Source organism: Xenopus tropicalis, chromosome 4, assembly GCF_000004195.4.
Source record: "Xenopus tropicalis strain Nigerian chromosome 4, UCB_Xtro_10.0, whole genome shotgun sequence".
NCBI classification, from domain to species: domain Eukaryota; kingdom Metazoa; phylum Chordata; class Amphibia; order Anura; family Pipidae; genus Xenopus; species Xenopus tropicalis.
Genome location: NC_030680.2, coordinates 3,948,605 through 3,964,594, shown reverse-complemented (window position 1 = coordinate 3,964,594; position 15,990 = coordinate 3,948,605). Strand labels below are relative to the sequence as shown.

The 15,990-nt window shown below is 48.0% G+C and overlaps 1 protein-coding gene across 5 annotated transcripts in view; it reads left to right on the top strand.

The window, feature by feature from the left end:
• dennd2b (DENN domain containing 2B) overlaps window positions 1-15,990 on the top strand; it is a 110,624-nt gene that overhangs the window by 55,571 nt on the left and 39,063 nt on the right. For all 5 annotated transcript variants that reach the window (XM_031899913.1, XM_031899915.1, XM_031899914.1 and 2 more), the window contains 1 exon segment: window positions 12,379-13,527. In XM_031899913.1, the coding sequence (XP_031755773.1) occupies window positions 12,379-13,527 (1,149 nt within the window).

Sequence of the window (15,990 nt, the reverse complement as noted above, 5' to 3'; positions counted from 1 at the left end):
TGTTGGAAGGGTTACTGCCTGCCCTGCTCTCATTTCCCTACAGAAATAGGGGTTGGTAGCACTAGGTAGGTACCTAATATATAGGGGCAGAGACAGGGGAAAGTGTTGGAAGGGTTACTGCCTGCCCTGCTCTTATTTCCCTACAGAAATAGGGGTTGGTAGCACTAGGTAGGTACCTAATATATAGGGGCAGAGACAGGGGAAAGTGTTGGAAGGGTTACTGCCTGCTCTGCTCTCATTTCCCTACAGAAATAGGGGTTGGTAGCACTAGGTAGGTACCTAATATATAGGGGCAGAGACAGGGGAAAGTGTTGGAAGGGTTACTGCCTGCCCTGCTCTCATTTCCCTACAGAAATAGGGGTTGGTAGCACTAGGTAGGTACCTAATATATAGGGGCAGAGACAGGGGAAAGTGTTGGAAGGGTTACTGCCTGCCCTGCTCTCATTTCCCTACAGAAATAGGGGTTGGTAGCACTAGGTAGGTACCTAATATATAGGGGCAGAGACAGGGGAAAGTGTTGGAAGGGTTACTGCCTGCCCTGCTCTCATTTCCCTACAGAAATAGGGGTTGGTAGCACTAGGTAGGTACCTAATATATAGGGGCAGAGACAGGGGAAAGTGTTGGAAGGGTTACTGCCTGCCCTGCTCTCATTTCCCTACAGAAATAGGGGTTGGTAGCACTAGGTAGGTACCTAATATATAGGGGCAGAGACAGGGGAAAGTGTTGGAAGGGTTACTGCCTGCCCTGCTCTCATTTCCCTACAGAAATAGGGGTTGGTAGCACTAGGTAGGTACCTAATATATAGGGGCAGAGACAGGGGAAAGTGTTGGAAGGGTTACTGCCTGCCCTGCTCTCATTTCCCTACAGAAATAGGGGTTGGTAGCACTAGATAGGTACCTAATATATAGGGGCAGAGACAGGGGACAGTGTTGGAAGGGTTACTGCCTGCCCTGCTCTCATTTCCCTACAGAAATAGGGGTTGGTAGCACTAGATAGGTACCTAATATATAGGGGCAGAGACAGGGGACAGTGTTGGAAGGGTTACTGCCTGAGACCCCAGGGCCGTCGCTCCCCACTTTCCCTGCTGGGTTCCTGTAACACTGGGTCTGTAAAATGCAGAACTTCTAGATATTTATTTATCCCTCGTGGCGGTTGGTGTTGCTCTTTCCCGTCTCTGTCACGCTTGGCCATTGCTCAAAAACAACATCTGAGAGAGAAGAGACTGACGGAGACAATTAGACAGGAGACTCACGGACTCGTGTTCTGCGCTGGGGATTCAGCAGTCGGTGCTGAGAACGTGAGATTAACCTGTTCTTCCCCATGAGAGATCAGGATACAGACAGCTGCAAGACAGAGACAGCTGGATAAGAGACAGTGGGGCACCATGTAGAGAGTAGGACAAGATGGAGACAGTAAAGACAGTCCCTGATCCAACTGACCTTGTGATTAACTGGACTCGTTAGTGAGGCAACTTCACATTGTCTGTCATACAATTGGTACCAGGAGATGCAGAACCTTGGTACTTTCAGATACACTTGGGACCAGGAGGTGCAGAACCTTGGTACTTTGAGATGCACTTGGGACCAGGAGGTGCAGAACCTTGGTACTTTGAGATGCACTTGGGACCAGGAGGTGCAGAACCTTGGTACTTTGAGATGCACTTGGGACCAAGAGGTGCAGAACCTTGGTACTTTGAGATGCACTTGGGACCAGGAGGTGCAGAACCTTGGTACTTTGAGATGCACTTGGGACCAGGAGGTGCAGAACTTGGTACTTTGAGATACACTTAGGACCAGGAGGTGCAGAACTTGGTACTTTGAGATGCACTTGGGACCAGGAGGTGCAGAACTTGGTACTTTGAGATGCACTTGGGACCAGGAGGTGCAGAACTTGGTACTTTGAGATGCACTTGGGACCAGGAGATGCAGAACCTTGGTACTTTGAGATGCACTTGGGACCAGGAGGTGCAGAACTTGGTACTTTGAGATGCACTTTGGACCAGGAGGTGCAGAACCTTGGTACTTTGAGATGCACTTGGGACCAGGAGGTGCAGAACTTGGTACTTTGAAATACACTTGGGAGCAGGAGGTGCAGAACCTTGGTACTTTGAGATGCACTTGGGACCAGGAGATGCAGAACCTTTGTACTTGGAGATGCACTTGGGACCAGGAGATGCAGAACCTTTGTACTTGGAGATGCACTTGGGACCAGGAGATGCAGAACCTTGGTATCTTGAGATACACTTGGGACCAGGAGATGCAGAACCTTGGTATCTTGAGATGCACTTGGGACCAGGGATGCAGAACCTTGGTATCTTGAGATGCACTTGGGACCAGGAGGTGCAGAACCTTGGTACTTTGAGATGCACTTGGGACCAGGAGATGCAGAACCTTGGTATCTTGAGATACACTTGGGGCCAGGAGATGCAGAACCTTGGTATCTTGAGATGTACTTGGGACCAGGAGGTGCAGAACCTTGGTACTTTGAGATGCACTTGGGACCAGGAGATGCAGAACCTTGGTATCTTGAGATACACTTGGGACCAGGAGATGCAGAACCTTGGTATCTTGAGATGCACTTGGGACCAGGAGGTGCAGAGCCTTGGTACTTTGAGATGCACTTGGGACCAGGAGGTGCAGAACCTTGGTATCTTGAGATGCACTTGGGACCAGGAGATGCAGAACCTTGGTATCTTGAGATGCACTTGGGACCAGGAGATGCAGAACCTTGGTATCTTGAGATGCACTTGGGACCAGGAGGTGCAGAACGTTGGTACTTTGAGATGCACTTGGGACCAGGAGATGCAGAACCTTGGTATCTTGAGATACACTTGGGGCCAGGAGATGCAGAACCTTGGTATCTTGAGATGCACTTGGGACCAGGAGGTGCAGAACCTTGGTACTTTGAGATGCACTTGGGACCAGGAGATGCAGAACCTTGGTATCTTGAGATACACTTGGGACCAGGAGGTGCAGAGCCTTGGTACTTTGAGATGCACTTGGGACCAGGAGATGCAGAACCTTGGTATCTTGAGATGCACTTGGGAGCAGGAGATACAGAACCTTGGTATCTTGAGATACACTTGGCACCAGGAGGTGCAGAACCTTGGTATCTTGAGATGCACTTGAGACCAGGAGGTGCAGAAGTTTGGTATCTTGAGATTCACTTGGGACCAGGAGATATTTGGAGATGCGCTTGGTACCATCAGACAGAGAACTTTGGTACTTGGAGATGCACTTGGTACCATCAGACAGAGAACCTTGGTACTTGGAGATGCACTTGGTACCATCAGTCAGAACTTTGATGGTACCAAGCGCATCTCCAAGTACCAAAGTTCTGTGTGATGGTACCAAGTGCATCTCCAAGTACCAAGATTCTGTCTAATGGTACCAAGCGCATCTCCAAGTACCAAGATTCTGTCTAATGGTACCAAGTGCATCTCCAAGTACCAAGATTCTGTCTAATGGTACCAAGCGCATCTCCAAGTACCAAAGTTCTGTGTGATGGTACCAAGCGCATCTCCAAGTACCAAGTTTCTCTGTCTGATGGTACCAAGCGCATCTCCAAGTACCAAGGTTCTGTCTAATGGTACCAAGCGCACCTCCAAGTACCAAGGTTCTCTGTCTGATGGTACCAAGCGCACCCCGAAGTTCCAAGGTTCTCTGTCTGATGGTACCAAGCGCATCTCCAAGTACCAAAGTTCTGTCTGATGGTACCAAGTGCATCTCCAAGTACCAAGGTTCTCTGTCTGATGGTACCAAGCGCATCTCCAAATACCAGACAGAGAACCTTGGTACTTGGAGAGGCGCTTGGTACCATCACACAGAGAACCTTGGTACTTGGAGATGCGCTTGGTAACATCAGACAGAACCTTGGTACTTGGAGAGGCGCTTGGTACCATCAGACAGAGAACCTTGGTACTTGGAGATGCGCTTGGTAACATCAGACAGAGAACCTTGGTACTTGGAGAGGCGCTTGGTACCATCAGACAGAGAACCTTGGTACTTGGAGAGGCGCTTGGTAACATCAGACAGAACCTTGGTACTTGGAGAGGCGCTTGGTACCATCAGACAGAGAACCTTGGTACTTGGAGAGGTGCTTTGTACCATCAGACAGAGAACCTTGGTAATAGGAGATGCGCTTGGTACAATCAGACAGAACCTTGGTACTTGGAGATGCGCTTGGTACCATCAGACAGAACCTTGGTACTTGGAGAGGCGCTTGGTACCATCAGACAGAACCTTGGTACTTGGAGAGGCGCTTGGTACCATCAGACAGAACCTTGGTACTTGGAGATGCGCTTGGTACCATCAGACAGAGAACCTTGGTACTTGGAGAGGCGCTTGGTACCATCAGACAGAACCTTGGTACTTGGAGATGCGCTTGGTACCATCAGACAGAGAACCTTGGTAGTTGGAGATGCGCTTGGTACCATCACACAGAAAACCTTGGTACTTGGAGATGCGCTTGGTACCATCAGACAGAACCTTGGTACTTGGAGATGCGCTTGGTACCATCAGACAGAACCTTGGTACTTGGAGATGCGCTTGGTACCATCAGACAGAGAACCTTGGTAGTTGGAGATGCGCTTGGTACCATCACACAGAAAACCTTGGTACTTGGAGATGCGCTTGGTACCATCAGACAGAACCTTGGTACTTGGAGATGCGCTTGGTACCATCAGACAGAACCTTGGTACTTGGAGATGCGCTTGGTACCATCAGACAGAGAACCTTGGTACTTGGAGATGCGCTTGGTACCATCAGACAGAGAACCTTGGTACTTGGAGATGCAGAACTGTAATTGGATACCAAGGTACTAGGTGTTAGATGTGGCACAGGAATGAAGCTGGGAGACCTAGAACCCATAATACCCAGGCTACAGACTGGCAGACACGGACTGAGGGAGTGGCGGTGGCTGAGACCCCAATTCCCATACATTCTGGAGAGCCCCCCCTTTTGCTCGCTTTAATACAAAGGGGAACATTCTGACACGTACAGAGCACATTCCTGCCCGGCCGTTACCATATTAGCTCAGACTTGGGCTTTTTATATTTCGGATCTCCCAGGATGATGTCAGCAGCCTGGCGCTGTGCCCGCTCTCTCTGCCCCCCATTAATCCCCACGCCCCACCCTGTCATGTGATCATTCCCTCACCCCCCCCCCCCCCCTGCTGGGGAGACTCCAATCCATGGAGGTTATGATTTAAGTTAACTTATAGTAGGATGCTGAGGGTGATATTCTGAGACAGTTTGCAATTGGTCTTACAAAACTGGAGCCTCACAGAGCAATAGGGTTTGGCTGCCGGGGTCAGTGACCCCCATTTGAAAGCTGCAAAGAGGCAGAAGGAGAATAATTCAAAAAGTAAGAAAAACAAATAATGAAGACCAATTGAAAATTTGCTTAGAATTAGCCATTCTACAACATACTAATCGTTAACTTAAAGGTGACCCCCCACCCTTTATGTACCTGTGAGATGCCTATAGCCTGACATGTGTTTAACTACAACTCCCAGAATCCTCAGACAGGCTTTGGGAGTTTTGATTCAACATTATCACAAGCTTGTGCATGTAGTAAAGCAGGGCTGTGAGCTAAGGGAGTGTTCTGATTGGCTGGTGATTTGTTCGCCTGGCGCTACTTCTCCTTGAAACGAAATAGAGACACCTATAGTACTTACCTGCATTCTGTCCCTTCCAACCTGATTCACTTCCTGGTTCTGGGCTCACTCAAGCCCCGCCCTTCTGAATGGAGGAGGGGTCAGTTAGTTCACACCCTTTCTTTTCTGCTCTCTCTTTTCCCTTAATGCTCCCCCTAGTGGTTGTGCTGGAAACTGCCCCTGAGTATTCTCTTTGCTTCTCCCCCTAGTGGTTGTACTGGAAACTGCCCCTGAGTATTCTCTTTGCTTCTCCCCCTAGTGGTTGTGCTGAGAACTTCCCCCGAGTCTTCTCTTTGCTTCTCCCCCTAGTGGTTGTGCTGGGAACTTCCACCGAGTCTTCTCTTTGCTTCTCCCCCTAGTGGTTGTGCTGGGAACTTCCCCCGAGTCTTCTCTTTGCTTCTCCCCCTAGTGGTTGTGCTGGAAACTGCCCCTGAGTATTCTCTTTGCTTCTCCCCCTAGTGGTTGTGCTGGGAACTGCCCCTGAGTATTCTCTTTGCTTCTCCCCCTAGTGGTTGTGCTGGGAACTGCCCCTGAGTATTCTCTTTGCTTCTCCCCCTAGTGGTTGTGCTGGAAACTGCCCCTGAGTATTCTCTTTGCTTCTCCCCCTAGTGGTTGTGCTGGAAACTGCCCCTGAGTATTCTCTTTGCTTCTCCCCCTAGTGGTTGTGCTGGAAACTGCCCCCGAGTCTTCTCTTTGCTTCTCCCCCTAGTGGTTGTGCTGGAAACTGCCCCTGAGTATTCTCTTTGCTTCTCCCCCTAGTGGTTGTGCTGGAAACTGCCCCTGAGTATTCTCTTTGCTTCTCCCCCTAGTGGTTGTGCTGGGAAACTGCCCCTGAGTATTCTCTTTGCTTCTCCCCCTAGTGTTGTGCTGGAAACTGCCCCTGAGTATTCTCTTTGCTTCTCCCCCTAGTGGTTGTGCTGGAACTGCCCCTGTGTATTCTCTTTGCTTCTCCCCCTAGTGGTTGTGCTGGAACTGCCCCCTGAGTATTCTCTTTGCTTCTCCCGCCCTAGTGGTTGTGCTGGAAACTGCCCTGAGTATTCCTCTTTGCTTTCTCCCCCTAGTGGTTGTGCTGGGAATGCCCCTGAGTTTCTCTTTGCTTCTCCCCCTAGTGGTTGTGCTGGAAACTGCCCCTGAGTTTCTCTTGCTTCTCCCCCTAAGTGGTTGTGCTGGAAACTGCCCTGAGTATTCTCTTTGCTTCTCCCCTAGTGGTTGTGCTGGAACTGCCCCGAGTTTCTCTTTGCTTCTCCCCCCTAGTGGTTGTGCTGGAAACTGCCCCTGAGTATTCTCTTTGCTTCTCCCCCTAGTGGTTGTGCTGGAAACTGCCCTGAGTATTCTCTTTGCTTCTCCCCCTAGTGGTTGTGCTGGGAAAACTGCCCCTGAGTATTCTCTTTGCTTCTCCCCCTAGTGGTTGTGCTGGAAACTGCCGCCTGAGTATTCTCTTGCTTCTCCCCCTAGTGGTTGTGCTGGAAACTGCCCCTGAGTATTCTCTTTGCTTCTTCCCCTAGTGGTTGTGCTGGAAACTGCCCCCGAGTCTTCTCTTTGCTTCTCCCCCTAGTGGTTGTGCTGGAAACTGCCCCTGAGTATTCTCTTTGCTTCTCCCCCTAGTGGTTGTGCTGGAAACTGCCCCTGAGTATTCTCTTTGCTTCTCCCCCTAGTGGTTGTGCTGGAAACTGCCCCCGAGTCTTCTCTTTGCTTCTCCCCAGAGCAGGAAACAGGGGCCCCCAATGTCTGGATGTAACATTCAGCCTCGGCCGGAAATAGGGGCTCATCTCATTGTCTCTGGGCCCTTCTGTCGTCAGCCTGCGGGGCCCTTATTGATAAACCGACAGGGGCCTGATATAAACAGGAAACAGGAAAGAAGCTCCGAGGTAGCGACCCCATCACTCGGCCCCTTGGGATGTCGGCTGGTGTCGAACACTCGGCTCTGTAGATCAAAGCTTCAGGGGCGGAAGGGCCAATGATATTGGAACACAGGCAGTTGCTATACAAGAGCATTGGGGGACTTGTATGATGCTGACAATAAATTGCAGTTGGTCTTTTATTTCCTCTAGGGGTCGGTAGCACTAGGTAGGTACCTAATATATAGGGGCAGAGACAGGGGAAAGTGTTGGAAGGGTTACTGCCTGCTCTGCTCTCATTTCCCTACAGAAATAGGGGTTGGTAGCACTAGGTAGGTACCTAATATATAGGGGCAGAGACAGGGGAAAGTGTTGGAAGGGTTACTGCCTGCCCTGCTCTCATTTCCCTACAGAAATAGGGGTTGGTAGCACTAGGTAGGTACCTAATATATAGGGGCAGAGACAGGGGAAAGTGTTGGAAGGGTTACTGCCTGTCCTGCTCTCATTTCCCTACAGAAATAGGGGTTGGTAGCACTAGGTAGGTACCTAATATATAATGGCAGAGACAGGGGAAAGTGTTGGAAGGGTTACTGCCTGCCCTGCTCTCATTTCCCTACAGAAATAGGGGTTGGTAGCACTAGGTAGGTACCTAATATATAGGGGCAGAGACAGGGGAAAGTGTTGGAAGGGTTACTGCCTGCCCTGCTCTCATTTCCCTACAGAAATAGGGGTTGGTAGCACTAGGTAGGTACCTAATATATAGGGGCATAGACAGGGGAAAGTGTTGGAAGGGTTACTGCCTGCCCTGCTCTCATTTCCCTACAGAAATAGGGGTTGGTAGCACTAGGTAGGTACCTAATATATAGGGGCAGAGACAGGGGAAAGTGTTGGAAGGGTTACTGCCTGCCCTGCTCTCATTTCCCTACAGAAATAGGGATTGGTAGCACTAGGTAGGTACCTAATATATAGGGGCATAGACAGGGGAAAGTGTTGGAAGGGTTACTGCCTGCCCTGCTCTCATTTCCCTACAGAAATAGGGGTTGGTAGCACTAGGTAGGTACCTAATATATAGGGGCAGACACTGTGTTTATTCGCTCCTGGGAATATCTCGGAGATCGTGACTTACAAGGATATAAAAGACTCTGCAGTCGGTTCCAGAGTTCAATCCCAGACAGAGCTCAGGGAAAGGGAGAGCGATTGTTGTTCCCGGTTGCTAGGCAAAACCTCGTAGATACAAATTCGCCCTCGCCCTGAAAGCTAAAGATAACAATTGGCAGCGACGGGACTTGAGGAATCCAAGGAACCCAAAGAGGCAGAATCGCTGCTTTTTTTCTCGCTCCCTTGTGATTTCTCGCAGTTTTACGGGAAATTCTGACACTTCTGACAAAATAAATCGTTTTTATTTACACTGGAAAGAAATATTCAGGGCTATAAATATAAATAATTTGGGCTAACGACAGTTTTATTGCCCCCACCCCGTGCCCCGGGCCAGCGCCTCTGGGAAGGATCAGATAATGGATAAGAAATGGTTAAAAATATTGCTAAATTGACTTTAACCTGTCATTGGTGGGCTTGGTCTGAGCAGCTTTTCAATTGGTTGTTTTTGTTTTGAAAGATATGAATTAAATATATGTCTCCGTATTAGCAGCCAATAGGGAACAGTCCCTCCCCCATGTTTATTGCCCCACAACACATAGTGGTATAAATCCAGTCCCCACTCCATGTTTATTGCCCCACAACACATAGTGGTATAAATCCAGTCCCCACTCCATGTTTATTGCCCCACAACACATAGTAGTATAAATCCAGTCCCCACTCCATGTTTATTGCCCCACAACACATAGTAGTATAAATCCAGTCCCCACTCCATGTTTATTGCCCCACAACACATAGTGGTATAAATCCAGTCCCCACTCCATGTTTATTGCCCCACAACACATAGTGGTATAAATCCAGTCCCCACTCCATGTTTATTGCCCCACAACACATAGTGGTATAAATCCAGTCCCCACTCCATGTTTATTGCCCCACAACACATAGTGGTATAAATCCAGTCCCACTCCATGTTTATTGCCCCACAACACATAGTGGTATAAATCCAGTCCCCACTCCATGTTTATTGCCCCACAACACATAGTGGTATAAAGCCAGTCCCACTCCATGTTTATTGCCCCACAACACATAGTAGTATAAATCTAGTCCCTCCCCCATGTTTATTGCCCCACAACACATAGTAGTATAAATCCAGTCCCACTCCATGTTTATTACCCCACAACACATAGTAGTATAAATCTAGTCCCCACTCCATGTTTATTGCCCCACAACACATAGTAGTATAAATCCAGTCCCACTCCATGTTTATTACCCCACAACACATAGTAGTATAAATCTAGTCCCTCCCCCATGTTTATTGCCCCACAACACATAGTAGTATAAATCCAGTCCCACTCCATGTTTATTGCCCCACAACACATAGTAGTATAAATCCAGTCCCCACTCCATGTTTATTGCCCCACAACACATAGTGGTATAAATCCAGTCCCCACTCCATGTTTATTGCCCCACAACACATAGTAGTATAAATCCAGTCCCACTCCATGTTTATTACCCCACAACACATAGTAGTATAAATTTAGTCCCTCCCCCATGTTTATTGCCCCACAACACATAGTAGTATAAATCCAGTCCCACTCCATGTTTATTACCCCACAACACATAGTAGTATAAATCCAGTCCCACTCCATGTTTATTGCCCCACAACACATAGTAGTATAAATCCAGTCCCACTCCATGTTTATTGCCCCACAACACATAGTAGTATAAATCCAGTGCCACTCCATGTTTATTGCCCCACAACACATAGTAGTATAAATCCAGTCCCACTCCATGTTTATTGCCCCACAACACATAGTGGTATAAATCCAGTCCCACTCCATGTTTATTACCCCACAACACATAGTAGTATAAATCCAGTCCCACTCCATGTTTATTGCCCCACAACACATAGTAGTATAAATCCAGTCCCACTCCATGTTTATTGCCCCACAACACATAGTAGTATAAATCCAGTGCCACTCCATGTTTATTGCCCCACAACACATAGTAGTATAAATCCAGTGCCACTCCATGTTTATTGCCCCACAACACATAGTAGTATAAATCCAGTCCCCACTCCATGTTTATTACCCCACAACACATAGTAGTATAAATTTAGTCCCTCCCCCATGTTTATTGCCCCACAACACATAGTAGTATAAATCCAGTCCCACTCCATGTTTATTACCCCACAACACATAGTAGTATAAATCCAGTCCCACTCCATGTTTATTGCCCCACAACACATAGTAGTATAAATCCAGTCCCACTCCATGTTTATTGCCCCACAACACGTAGTAGTATAAATCCAGTGCCACTCCATGTTTATTGCCCCACAACACATAGTAGTATAAATCCAGTCCCACTCCATGTTTATTGCCCCACAACACATAGTGGTATAAATCCAGTCCCCACTCCATGTTTATTGCCCCACAACACATAGTGGTATAAATCCAGTCCCCACTCCATGTTTATTGCCCCACAACACATAGTGGTATAAATCCAGTCCCCACTCCATGTTTATTGCCCCACAACACATAGTAGTATAAATCCAGTCCCCACTCCATGTTTATTGCCCCACAACACATAGTAGTATAAATCCAGTCCCACTCCATGTTTATTACCCCACAACACATAGTAGTAAAAATCTAGTCCCTCCCCCATGTTTATTGCCCCACAACACATAGTAGTATAAATCCAGTCCCACTCCATGTTTATTACCCCACAACACATAGTAGTATAAATCCAGTCCCACTCCATGTTTATTGCCCCACAACACATAGTAGTATAAATCCAGTCCCACTCCATGTTTATTGCCCCACAACACATAGTAGTATAAATCCAGTCCCACTCCATGTTTATTGCCCCACAACACATAGTAGTATAAATCCAGTGCCACTCCATGTTTATTTCCCCACAACACATAGTAGTATAAATCCAGTGCCACTCCATGTTTATTGCCCCACAACACATAGTAGTATAAATCCAGTCCCACTCCATGTTTATTGCCCCACAACACATAGTAGTATAAATCCAGTGCCACTCCATGTTTATTTCCCCACAACACATAGTAGTATAAATCCAGTGCCCACTCCATGTTTATTTCCCCACAACACATAGTAGTATAAATCCAGTGCCACTCCATGTTTATTGCCCCACAACACATAGTAGTATAAATCCAGTGCCACTCCATGTTTATTTCCCCACAACACATAGTAGTATAAATCCAGTGCCACTCCATGTTTATTGCCCCACAACACATAGTAGTATAAATCCAGTCCCCACTCCATGTTTATTTCCCCACAACACATAGTAGTATAAATCCAGTGCCACTCCATGTTTATTGCCCCACAACACATAGTAGTATAAATCCAGTCCCCACTCCATGTTTATTGCCCCACAACACATATTAGTATAAATCCAGTGCCCACTTTATTGCCCCACAACACATATTAGTATAAATCCAGTGCCCACTTTATTGCCCCACAACACATAGTAGTATAAATCCAGTCCCACTCCATGTTTATTGCCCCACAACACATATTAGTATAAATCCAGTGCCCACTTTATTGCCCCACAACACATATTAGTATAAATCCAGTGCCCACTTTATTGCCCCGCAGAAGTCAAACACAGTTCCTATAATTACGCTGCTGTGTGGCCAGGGGGCAGCCATACCAGGTGAAATCGACCAATCAGGTGCATGCTTATAGAGCAGATAATGGTGTTTGCTTTGGATTTGCCCCTACCTACCTCCCCTTTGGGCACTTACTGTTTTCTGTATTTCCAGGTCTCAGTCAGTGTCCCCCCCGCCCGTTCTGTCGCCAGTCAGAATCACCTCCTACCCCTTGAGCGACAGCGAAGAATTCTGCCGATCGGCCAACCTCCCCGGCCTCCGTGGTAACAAGCTGGTCATCAAGGACTGGACCCCACGAGAGTCGAGCGTCCGTGACGGGCGCCTAAGGGTCCCGGGTGCCGATCCCCCCAACGCCCTCCTCAAGTCGGTCAGCGTCGCTTGCCTGGACAACAGGCTCTCCGTCTTCAAGGGTCCAAGCCACAAGGAGAACGTTGAGGAGCCCAAGGATGGGGTCGGGGGCGTCCAGTTGAACCGGAGCACGCTTTCCTTGGGATCTGCCGCCAACCAGCGCAACCGCTCCCTTGGCAACAGGACCCCAACCCGCGGCCAAGCGCTCGACATTCGGCGTAAGATTTCAGAATGGGAGTGCCGCAGGGATTGCACCCCCAAACTGAGCTTGTTTGTGGACAGGGGAGACCAGGGCGACCTCTCTGCCAGTGAAGGAGGCTCCAGTATGTTGACTTCACCATGCAGCGAGAAGACCTTCGACTTTAGAGGCTATCGGAGAATGAGCAAGACGTTTTCGGAGTGTTCCTACCCAGAAACCGAAGAGGAGGAGGCTTTGGATCGGGACTCTCTTCACCGGTTCGAGAGGAGGTCCAGCCGGACCGAGCCGGCCAATGCGTTCATCCGGGGCTACTCGAGGAAGGACTCTTCTGCGGTGCTCAACCGGATCCAGAAGATTGAGCGGGCCCTGAAGGACAACCCTGGCAGGGGCCTCCCCCAGTTGCCCAGCAGCTGTTACAGTGTGGAGGCCGGCAGGAAGAAGTCCATTACGTCCGGTACTTTAGACGGTTCCGTTGACACGGGGGGCAAGGTTGGACCTGTACATAATGTAAATGACAAAGAACAATCACTTGATAAAAACCACAAGACGAACAATTGCCCCAGCCCCGAGGTGAACCCTGTCCCCAAACCCAAACGGACCTTTGAGTATGAAGCCGACCGGAACCACAGGAGCAAGCCCAGTAATGGCCTGCCTGGTTCCCCCGGGGCTGTTTCCCCACCCCCTCTCCCTTCTACCCCAGCGCCCCCGGTCACAAGGAGGGCGAAGAAAGACGCTCACCGGAAAAGCCAAAGCAGGTAACTCACTATATTTATACTGCCAGGTGTACTGGGGGCAATAAACATCCCTTTGCCACTATATTTATACTGCCAGGTGTACTGGGGGCAATAAACATCCCTTTGCCACTATATTTATACTGCCAGGTGTACTGGGGGCAATAAACGGCCCATTGCCACTATATTTATACTGCCAGGTGTACTGGGGCAATAAACGTCCCATTGCCACTATATTTATACTGCCAGGTGTACTGGGGCAATAAACGTCCCATTGCCACTATATTTATACTGCCAGGTGTACTGGGGCAATAAACATCCCATTGCCACTATATTTATACAGCCAGGTGTACTGGGGCAATAAACGTCCCATTGCCACTATATTTATACTGCCAGGTGTACTGGGGGCAATAAACATCCCATTGCCACTATATTTATACTGGCAGGTGTACTGGGGGCAGTTAACATCCCATTGCCACTATATTTATACTGCCAGGTGTACTGGGGGCAATAAACATCCCATTGCCACTATATTTATACTGCCAGGTGTACTGGGGGCAATAAACATCCCATTGCCACTATATTTATACTGCCAGGTGTACTGGGGCAATAAACATCCCATTGCCACTATATTTATACTGCCAGGTGTACTGGGGCAATAAACATCCCATTGCCACTATATTTATACTGCCAGGTGTACTGGGGGCAATAAACATCCCATTGCCACTATATTTATACTGCCAGGTGTACTGGGGCAATAAACGGCCCATTGCCACTATATTTATACTGCCAGGTGTACTGGGGCAATAAACATCCCATTGCCACTATATTTATACTGCCAGGTGTACTGGGGCAATAAATATCCCATTGCCACTATATTTATACTGCCAGGTGTACTGGGGGCAATAAACGTCCCATTGCCACTATATTTATACTGCCAGGTGTACTGGGGGCAATAAACATCCCATTGCCACTATATTTATACTGCCAGGTGTACTGGGGCAATAAATATCCCATTGCCACTATATTTATACTTCCAGGTGTACTGGGGCAATAAACATCCCATTGCCACTATATTTATACTGCCAGGTGTACTGGGGCAATAAACATCCCATTGCCACTATATTTATACTGCCAGGTGTACTGGGGCAATAAACATCCCATTGCCACTATATTTATACTGCCAGGTGTACTGGGGCAATAAACATCCCATTGCCACTATATTTATACTGCCAGGTGTACTGGGGCAATAAACATCCCATTGCCACTATATTTATACTGGCAGGTGTACTGGGGGCAATAAACATCCCATTGCCACTATATTTATACTGGCAGGTGTACTGGGGCAATAAACATCCCATTGCCACTATATTTATACTGCCAGGTGTACTGGGGCAATAAACATCCCATTGCCACTATATTTATACAGCCAGGTGTACTGGGGGCAATAAACATCCCATTGCCACTATATTTATACTGCCAGGTGTACTGGGGGCAATAAACATCCCATTGCCACTATATTTATACTGCCAGGTGTACTGGGGCAATAAACGTCCCATTGCCACTATATTTATACTGCCAGGTGTACTGGGGCAATAAACGTCCCATTGCCACTATATTTATACTGCCAGGTGTACTGGGGCAATAAACGTCCCATTGCCACTATATTTATACTGCCAGGTGTACTGGGGCAATAAACATCCCATTGCCACTATATTTATACAGCCAGGTGTACTGGGGGCAATAAACATCCCATTGCCACTATATTTATACTGCCAGGTGTACTGGGGCAATAAACATCCCATTGCCACTATATTTATACTGCCAGGTGTACTGGGGCAATAAACGTCCCATTGCCACTATATTTATACTGCCAGGTGTACTGGGGCAATAAACGTCCCATTGCCACTATATTTATACTGCCAGGTGTACTGGGGCAATAAACGTCCCATTGCCACTATATTTATACAGCCAGGTGTACTGGGGCAATAAACATCCCATTGCCACTATATTTATACTGGCAGGTGTACTGGGGCAATAAACATCCATTGCCACTATATTTAACTGCCAGGTGTACTGGGGCATAAACGTCCCATTGCCACTATATTATACTGCCAGGGTGTACTGGGGCAATAAACGTCCCATTGCCACTATATTTATACTGCCAGGTGTACTGGGGCAATAAACGTCCCATTGCCACTATATTTATACTGCCAGGTGTACTGGGGCAATAAACGTCCATTGCCACTATATTTATACTGCCAGGTGTACTGGGGCAATAACGTCCCATTGTTACTATATTTATACTGCCAGGTGTACTGGGGCAATAAACGTCCCATTGCCACTATATTTATACTGCCAGGTGTACTGGGGCAATAAACGTCCCATTGCCACTATATTTATACTGCCAGGTGTACTGGGGCAATAAACGTCCCATTGCCACTATATTTATACTGCCAGGTGTACTGGGGCAATAAACGTCCCATT